The following is a 9,964-nucleotide window of genomic DNA, read 5'->3' on the forward strand; positions in this document are numbered from 1 at the left end:
CCAGCCCCAGCGAACCAGAGCATGTTAATCTATTTATATGGATTATTACAGAGGAACAGCGGGCGTTGAGTCACCAAAACATTGCTTCAAAAGACCATTTCTAAGCACTTTCGGAGGAGGCAGGCTCTAAGAGCATAAACTGGGCTACGCGTTAAAGAGCGACTGCTTTTCGAATGCTACAAACTCCAGCTAAGTCTCCGGGACCGCGCAGAAAACAGTGAAAAGAAACGCTTGGGGGTGGGGGCAGATCCTAGTCCAGACACAGGAGCGCGCGCGCGCACACACACACACACACATACACACACAGGCACGCAAAATTCGTGCGGAGACGGCACCAAACTTCTGACATTACGAGAGTACGGCAAACTTACACACTTGGACGTCCCGAGTCCCCCGCCTTCCCCGCTGCACCCCCCCCCACGCCAAACCAGAGGCAGCGTTCCCCTCCCCGCTCCTCCCCTCCCCTCTCGTCACCCAAGCCCAGTGCCACAATCCTCCTCCCCGCAAAATCCAGTCCAATCAGCTGCCTGCCAACCCCTGAAATGCCGTGCTGTGATTGGCTGGCCGTCTCTAAGGTGAGGAGCAGTAGTTATTAAAGAGCCCCAGGGCTGGGAGCTGCGGAGCTGAGAGCGGAGCTTGAAACTCACTGGAAACTTCAGTGGCGCCGCGACTTGCCAGTTTCACTCCAGGAACTTTTCTTTGCAGGAGGAGAAGAGAAGGGGTGCAAGTGCCCCGCTTTTGCTCTCTTTCTTCCCCTCTTCCTTCTCCTCTCCAACTCGCCTTACCCCACTTGGAGCGAGCAGCTGCGGGCTGGCCACCGCGCGCCTTCCCGAGTGCTCGCCGCCGCAGCCGGGTGACGCGCCAGTCTCCCCGGGAGTCGCTCGCTCCGCGTCCGGGCAGCCGAGGGGAGAGGAGCCCGCGCCTCGAGTCCCCGAGCCGCCGCGGCTTCTCGCCTTTCCCGGCCACCCGCCCCCTGCCCCGGGCCCGCGTATGAATCTCCTGGACCCCTTCATGAAGATGACCGACGAGCAGGAGAAGGGCCTGTCCGGCGCCCCCAGCCCCACCATGTCCGAGGACTCGGCGGGCTCACCTTGCCCTTCGGGCTCCGGCTCGGACACCGAGAACACGCGGCCCCAGGAGAACACGTTCCCCAAGGGCGAGCCGGACCTGAAGAAGGAGAGCGAGGAGGACAAGTTCCCCGTGTGCATCCGCGAGGCGGTCAGCCAGGTGCTCAAGGGCTACGACTGGACGCTGGTACCCATGCCGGTGCGCGTCAACGGCTCGAGCAAGAACAAGCCGCACGTCAAGAGGCCCATGAACGCCTTCATGGTGTGGGCGCAGGCGGCGCGCAGGAAGCTCGCCGACCAGTACCCGCACCTGCACAACGCCGAACTCAGCAAGACGCTGGGCAAGCTCTGGAGGTAGGGCCGGCGCGGCAGGGTGGGCTCCGCGGTGGCGGGGGGCGCTAGCCAGGACACTCTCTCGCGCCTCGCCTCCCAGCAGGAGGGAGTTGCGGATCCCAGAGCCGGCGGGAGGCGGCGGCGAGGGGGGGGCGGCGGGGGCTGAAGGGGGGGGAGACGAAGTGTAACTTGGCTCAAAGTTTGACAAAGTTCTTGGATTGCTCTCTGGGGGGGAAGGGAGGGAGGCGGAGGGGGGAGGGAAAGGGGACAGAGAGAGCCAGAGGGTGGGAGAAGACTTGTGGGAGACACGGTGGGAGGGGGCTGCCAGCCCTATCTCCCGTCGCTGTGAAGTTCGATCCCAAGTTGGGGGTTGGGTGGGAAGTGAAGTTTGCCCCTCTCTCGCTCCAACTGCGCTCTCTTGTGTAGACCTACAAACCAAGGAGGTGGGATGGAAGCGGGGGGGGGGACATCAAGGCCAGAGGAGACTCCTGGCAGGAATTGGGGAGGGGGCTGCTGGAAATAGGTGGACACGGTTGGGGGGCTGCAGGAGCTCCTTGCAGATTAAGTGGGTTTTCGGAAAGCTTCTAAGGGTGTTGAGGGCGGGGGGCATTATAACTACAGTAGCAAAGGCACTTAGAGCCGAAGCAGCGGAGAGCTATTTTCATCTCCAGGGTTTTCCAAAATAGAAGGAGCGAGGGCGGGGCGTGGAGTGACCGCTCAGGTTGGACTAAAAGAACCGAGATTTATTTTCCTTTTTCCCCCTTTCTTTTTCTATTTTCTTTCTTTCTTTCTTTCTTTCTTTCTTTCTTTCTTTCTTTCTCTTTTTTTCTTTCTTTCTTTCTTTCCTCCTTTCCTTCTTTCTTGCTCTCTCTCGTTTTTAAGAAAATTATGAGCTGTAGCAGTGGCTGGAAAGCAGGGAGAGGGAGGAAGGGGTTGTGTGCGAAGAAGCCCAGTGGTCGGGGTCACCTCCCCCTCCCGCTGATCTGACAGCTCAGCCGGTTTCACAGAACCCCCTCTGTTTCTCTCTGCGCCCCCTCCCCCGCCCCCAGACTGCTGAACGAGAGCGAGAAGCGGCCCTTCGTGGAGGAGGCGGAGCGGCTGCGCGTGCAGCACAAGAAGGACCACCCGGATTACAAGTACCAGCCGCGGCGGAGGAAGTCGGTGAAGAACGGCCAAGCGGAGGCCGAGGAGGCCACGGAGCAGACACACATCTCCCCCAACGCCATCTTCAAGGCGCTGCAGGCCGACTCGCCGCACTCCTCCTCCGGGATGAGCGAGGTGCACTCCCCCGGGGAGCACTCGGGTGAGTCCCCCCGCCACAGCCCCAGGCTAAGCCTTCCGCGGGGCCCACTGGCACACCCCCAGGTCTCCACCGAGTAGGGTCCGCTTAGGGACTTTGCGCTCCCCGGGGAGGGAGGAACTACCCCTAGCGCCTAATCCCCCTCCCCTCCCAGTCCAGGGCCCCGAGAGGCCCCTACACACACACACACACACACACACACACACACACACACACACACACCCTCAATCTCTACATCCTAGCAGATTAATTATTATTGCGAGGTAAAATGCCTTTACAGCTTTACAGGACTTCCTCCTTCTCTCCCTGCGCCACCCCAGAAGCACACACAGGGTTCTTCCACAAGTAGCAATTTGGTCCTGCCCACCCTCCGGACCTCAGAACCCCTCTCCCCCCATAAAAGAAGATCGCTGAATGTGTACTGGCCGGTTAATCATTTGGCGACTTATCTCGGGTGCAGCGCGCCTCCTGCGAGGTTGCGGGTCCTTCTGACACTTTAGCTTGGAGGGAGGGTCCCAGGAGGGTTCCTAAGATTAGGGCCTCTGCACTGCCCGTGTTGACTTTTCTGCGCTGCTTCTCTTTTATTGCCCGCAGGACAATCCCAGGGCCCACCGACGCCACCCACCACCCCCAAAACCGACGTGCAGCCGGGCAAGGCTGACCTGAAGCGCGAGGGGCGCCCCCTGCCAGAGGGGGGCCGACAGCCCCCCATCGACTTCCGCGACGTGGACATCGGCGAGCTGAGCAGCGACGTCATCTCCAACATCGAGACCTTCGACGTCAACGAATTCGACCAGTACCTGCCGCCCAACGGCCACCCGGGGGTGCCGGCCACCCACGGCCAGGTCACCTATACGGGCAGCTACGGCATCAGCAGCACGGCGGCGACCCCGGCGGGCGCGGGCCACGTGTGGATGTCCAAGCAGCAGGCGCCGCCGCCGCCGCCCCCGCAGCAGCCCCCCGCAACCCCCGCAGGCCCCGCAGGCGCCCCCGCAGCCGCAGCCGGCGCCCCAGCAGCCACAGCCGGCGCCCCCGCAGCCGCAGCCGGCGCACACGCTGACCACGCTGAGCAGCGAGCCGGGCCAGTCCCAGCGAACGCACATCAAGACCGAGCAGCTGAGCCCCAGCCACTACAGCGAGCAGCAGCAGCACTCGCCGCAGCAGATCGCCTACAGCCCGTTCAACCTCCCGCACTACAGCCCCTCGTACCCGCCCATCACCCGCTCGCAGTATGACTACACGGACCACCAGAACTCGGGCTCCTACTACAGCCACGCGGCGGGCCAGGGCTCCGGCCTCTACTCCACGTTCACTTACATGAACCCCGCGCAGCGGCCCATGTACACCCCCATCGCCGACACCTCCGGCGTCCCTTCCATCCCGCAGACCCATAGCCCCCAGCACTGGGAACAGCCGGTCTACACGCAGCTCACCAGACCTTGAGCAGGCCTTGCACAAAGGGTGATGATGACCGTGATAACCCCAAAAAGAACCGAAGAAAGAAAGAACCGACCAGAATTTCCTTGGGACATTTTTTTTTTCTTTTTCCTTAAAAGACATTTAAGCTAAAGGCAACTCGTACCCAGATTCCAAGACAGAAACATTAGCTATCCAAACGCATTACCACCTTGTTGCAAATAAGTGGCCAGGCCGCTCGTGGCCAGATGGACCGGCGGAATCGCTGAGAAACCGAACTTGGACACTTTCTTCAAAGCAAGCATGGAGGATAATGGAGAATCATCGTGTGACCAATTTGCTCGATCTCTCTGCCTGTTTGGACTTTGTAATTATTTTTTAGCAGTAATTAAAGAAAAAAGTCCTCTGTGAGGAATATTCTCTATTTTAAATATTTTTAGTATGTACTGTGTATGATTCATTACCGTTTTGAGGGGATTTATACATATTTTTAGATAAAGAAATTAAATGCTCTTATTTTTCCAACAGCTAAACTACTTAGTTGAACAGTGTGCCCTAGCTTTTCCTGCAACCAGAGTATTTTTGTACAGATGAGATTTCTCTTACAAAAAAAAAAAGCAAAAAACAAAAAACAAAAAAAAAAGTGTGCGTTGTTGTATTAACATAAAAAAAAACACAAATTTGTGTGATGTGATCAGTTTTGGGGGTTAGCTTTGCTTAATTCCTCAGGCTTTCTGATTCAAGGAGGAGCTGCCTTAGAGAGAAAAGTAAAAGCCTTATTTTGCAAATATGGAAGTAAACCATAGTCTAGAGAAGCATTTGGTAAGCTTTATCATATATATATTTTTTAAACAAGAGAAAATACCTTGAGCCTTAAAACCATGCTGCTGGAAAATACTTGTGCTCTGTGTTAGTGCATTTCCTTCCGCATTTGCTTGATTGTTACAATCTTAAGAAAGAAGTGAAAACCAAGCAAAGGAGATGAAAACTGTTCTGGGAATGTTTCAGCAGCCAGTAAGTGCCCCAGCACACTGCCCCCTGGTTGCCTGCTGGAGCCCCATGTGGGACACAGATGCTAGAACCCTCTCCCTTACGCTGTCACCTGTGCCTCTCCAAACACCAGCAGTGAACCTTCAAGACATTCCACGTGCTAAAATTATTTATTTTGTAAGGAGAGGTTTTCGTTAAAAAAAAATCTTTCTCTTTTAAAAAAAATTTTTTTTTAATTTTACCTTCTTTAAAATAGGTTGTTGGAGCCTTCCTCAAAGGGTATGGTCATCTGTTAAATTATGTTCTTAACTGTAACCAGTTTTTTTTTTATTTATCTCTTTAATCTTTTTTATTATTATTAAAAGCAAGTTTCTTTGGATTTCTTGTCCTAGATTTGTATAATATACATGCCTTTTTGTCTGTCCTTTTTTTTTCTTTGTTGTTTTGTTGAAAACAAACTGGAAACTTGTTTCTCTTTTTGTATAAATGAGAGGTTGCAAATGTAGTGTATCACTGAGTCATTTTCAGTGTTTTTCTGCCACAGATATTTGGGCTGCCTAAATTTGTGTGTGTGTCTGTGTGTGTGTGTGTGTGTGTGTGTGTGTGTGTTGTGACACAAAACAAGGCTAGCATGGGTCATGGAGAGTCCCCTACACCTTCTCTTGGAGAGAAGGAGGAAAGGCAGAGGGGATCAGCCCACCGAGAGACCTGAATTCTTAATTCCTTCTGTGGCTGGAGAGTTCGAGGATTGCTTTTTAAAAAAGACAGCAAACTTTTTTTTTTTATTTAAAAAAAGATATATTAACAGTTTTAGAAGTCAGTAGAATAAAATCTTAAAGCACTCTTATAATATGGCATCTTTCAATTTCTGTATAAAAGCAGATCTTTAAAAAAATACTTCTGTAACTTAAGAAACCTGGCATTTAAATCATATTTTGTCCTTAGGTAAGGTTTGGTTTGTGTTTGTGTTCTGTTTGTTTTGCTTGTTTCCCCCCAAACCTTTTGTTCTCTCTGTGAAACTCATCTTTCCTTTTTTCTTTCATTCTTTTTTTTGTATATTATTGTTTACAATAAATATACATTGCATTAAAAAGAAAATGGCCCCATGGACTGGCTTATTCACAGCATTTTCCCCTTCAGAGGATGATTTGAAGAACCGAGGAACAGAAGAGATTGTTATATACTGATCTCTGTGATGTTTTCTTTTTTTTTTTATGTTGCACTTTGGACTATCCCAAAACTGGCAGTGGTGAAAAGATTGTCCCCAAAAATCTACGTGGAAAAATCTTGGAAAGTGTCACCCTGTTAGGTCACCTAGACAATTACATGTCAGTAGTTGCTCGCTCAGGCAAAATGTTTGTTGTGGTATTAACAGCCTCATGCTTCAGGGCAAAAGCTGTTTCCCTATGGAACTCAGAGGGGAATATTAGACCTAAAGTCAGTAGCTTGTCAGTAGATAAAATGCCAGAGGGGGTGATTGCCTGCCTGAATTCAATCTAGCAAACTTTCTATTACCATGAACACATACCAACGAGGGGTGTCCTTTAAAAGACAGAAGAAGCCAAAAGAAAAGTTTCAAAGACAACCTGAGGGAAGTCTGTTCTATTAACCCATTATACCTGATTCAGAGCCTTCCTGGTCTATCTGCTGGGACAATGGAATGAGATTACCTTATTTTGCTGTTCCCTCCCCGTTTAACTCATTCTGAGAAGATGCAAAGCCTTGGTAGAAGTAATAAGACCTAATCCTGTTTTTCTTGGCCTGGGTGAGATGGGAGTTTCCAGGATCAGAGAAACGTCCAGGTCATTTTTCATTAAACAGATGAAATCACTCCTTCCCTCCCACCCCCACACAGAGACACCCCCCACCCCACCCCCCACAGACTGATTGGGGTAAGTGTCTCTAAAGGAGGCAGTCTCTTGTCACCTCAGGCTGATTTGACTCCTAGGCCCCTGTCTCCAACAGTCTTCACCGGTATCCAGACTCTCTGGTATTACGCCACATCGTCTGTTTTTGCTTTTTTGGATTCCTGGCTTGGGTCCCACACCAGGATCATGGCAACCAGGAAAATGGTAGTTATCAAATCGAGACAACATTAGTGCACGGCCTCCTTTGCAAATTCCTTCAACATCGATTGAGGGCCTGTGATCTGCGGGGCACCGTGCACATCTGGCCCTGCCCCCAGCACCCCCAAACGTCACATTCTGTTGCTGGTTTGTGACACAGCGCCCGTTGGCTTAGGCTCAGAGTCTAGCCTCCATTCTTACAAAATCTCTATTGTTTTTCCCCTTGCCAACACTCACAAAGTCCTTTTAAAAGTGTCTGTGGTGCTCACCAATTCTTATCCACCCTTATTCACCCAAATCCCCTTATCTGTTAAACTCAACACATAAAACCCAGTCCTGACCACCCGTTCCCCACCAAATCCATAATGTTTGCAAGATTGTTTTCTCTTCTAGAAATATGCTCTTCTCCTCAGTGTGTGACCTTCCACAGACCTTCTTAGAGCTAGAAGGTTTCGTTCGGGTATAATCGGGTAGGGCAAGTTGCTTACTTTCCTGTGCCTTGTTTCCCCTTTTGTTAAGAACATTTATAATCTCTCCTCTTGTAACAGGGATGTTATTAGAGCGGTTTTTAGCAAGAAGCAGTCTGGCACCTGACTGCTTCCAAATCTTCCAGTCCGCACAGGACTCCTACTGCACAGTCATAAAACGTAAACAGTAAACGGGGTGTTCACAGGCTGGTTCTTATACGCAGGAAAACACAAGAGACAGTGGAGCACAGGCAGAGAATTCCTCGGAATCCCACCCACCTCCGTGCACCCGATCGAGGCAAAGCCCGGCACCACCAGATTGTAAAATATTTTAGAGGAATTTTTATTCTCAATCTAGAAACGCAGAGCTTATCACCCTGACAACAAGACACGTATTGAAAACCTAGGAAAGAATCCTCCAGAACAGAAAAAGCTTATAATTAGATCCAGGGTTATTTTGTTTATTTGCATTCACAATAAAACCTGTTTTTAAAAAAACTATCTCAACAAAAAGGGCTTTTTTTTTTTTTTAAACAAAAGGGAATAAACATTAGGGAATAAACACCTCACTTAGAATCAGTCCTTTGGGCAAAATGGCACTTACGAATTAGCTTGCGTTGTGTGTTTGGCTTTCCCACCTGAACTCCATCCGACTCCTTCTTTTCCCTGATTTCCACACTGAACATTTCTTTTTTTTTTTTAAGATTTTATTTATTTATTTGACAGAGAGAGAGACAGAGAGAAAGGGAACACAACCAGGGGAAGAGAGGGAGAGGGAGAAGCAGGCTCCCCCCTGGGGGAGCCCAATGTGGGACTCGATCCCAGGACCCTCTGATCATGACCTGAGCCGAAGGCAGACACTCAATGACTAAGCCACCCAGGTGCCCCACACTGAACATTTCTGAGGCGCTGCTGGGCTACTTTGTAAATTAACTAAATTGGTGAGCTACCATTACAGCAGAGAGAGGTTTACCGGGGATGCTAGGTAAGCATAAGCCTCGGGCCTGGTCACTTGCACAGACTCCTTGTAAGGTCCTGTACTTAATCTCGTGTTTTAAAAGTGTATATCCACACACACACACACACACACACACACGCACACGCACACGCACAGAACTAGATAAGCTCCAGGCCCCACAAAACCTCGGTCTGCCCAAGACCAGGGCTATTGGACAGCCAACCGTGACATCAGAGGATACAAGGTACTTTCATTTCTATTCTCGCCAGTGCCTGGTACATGGTCCTCTGACTGAACGGCAACCCTACATCGTACCCATGGACTCGCCAGCAATGGCACAGAACACGTCTCTGGGAATCTCCGCCGTTACACTCTAGCATGAGACCTGACACAGTTTTCTACACCCTCTGAGACGCAAACTATTTTCATTTCTCATATGATATTATCTCATGGGCACCGTAGAAGTTAAATGAAGTATACAGCCCCTAAGACTGTTCATTACCTGTCCATCCTTGTTCCTTCACTTCACACTCCTGACTCATTTCTATCTGTTCCTGACACCACCTCTTTCTTGCACTTTCTTAGCGTGTCCCATTGACTCTTGGAGCTGACAAAGGTTTGCTGGGCCCCGATTGGGTTATTCCTTTGCCACCGTTCACAGACCAGACCTCTTTTACTCCGTATATCTGAAGAAGAATTATTGTAGACCAAATACAACATGGGGCCGGCAATATCAGATGTGGATTTGAAACAACCAGGCAAAATTCCAGGCAATACATACGTTACTTTGAAGCTGCCGCTAGACGCAATCCTTGACATTTCGGGATTTTATATTGAATTTAATGCAATTACCAGGATATCATGCTGCCATATTCCACTTGGGGAAGATTTCTATTCCTCAGTGTCCCCACAAACCTTTGCAAAACATCTCCTGTGGGTCAGGATTCAGCAGCGAACAGGGACAGATGTGGCCCCTGCCCTTAGGGGGCATTTCACAGTAGCAAAGGGAGGCTTGCAGAAACCAATCACATTCTGGTATGTTCTTGTTCACCTGCTATGAAAAAAAAATGCAACTGATTAGGGCCTCATCCAGGTGAAAGGTGATGGTGGCCTAGTCTCAGAAGCAGAGGGACTGGGTAATTGATGGATTGGGGAATGATTTTGGTGAAAACTTCCTGACCTGTTTCTCTCCTAATCTCCATTCATTTTTCAATGATGTGAATTTACTCTGGCCCAATTTACATAAAAGTGACCCACTCTGTTTTTACCTTAGTCATTCCTTCCGGGCCCTTGCATAACACTCTTAGTCTCTCTGCCTGTTGATGAACCACACATTCATGTATCACACAATTTATTCTCTTTTTACC

At 50.2% G+C, this 9,964-nt stretch overlaps 1 protein-coding gene across 1 annotated transcript; it reads left to right on the top strand.

Moving 5' to 3' along the window:
- The first annotated feature begins 610 nt into the window (after nucleotides 1-610).
- Nucleotides 611-4,790, top strand: SOX9 (SRY-box transcription factor 9). The gene is given in 4 exon segments (XM_019804528.2): nucleotides 611-1,421; nucleotides 2,450-2,703; nucleotides 3,295-3,649; nucleotides 3,651-4,790. Coding segments are annotated over 4 exon segments (1,533 nt in total). The 5' UTR covers nucleotides 611-990; the 3' UTR covers nucleotides 4,144-4,790.
- The last annotated feature ends 5,174 nt before the right edge of the window (nucleotides 4,791-9,964 follow it).

This window comes from Ailuropoda melanoleuca, chromosome 13 (assembly GCF_002007445.2).
Source record: "Ailuropoda melanoleuca isolate Jingjing chromosome 13, ASM200744v2, whole genome shotgun sequence".
NCBI classification, from domain to species: Eukaryota; Metazoa; Chordata; class Mammalia; order Carnivora; family Ursidae; genus Ailuropoda; species Ailuropoda melanoleuca.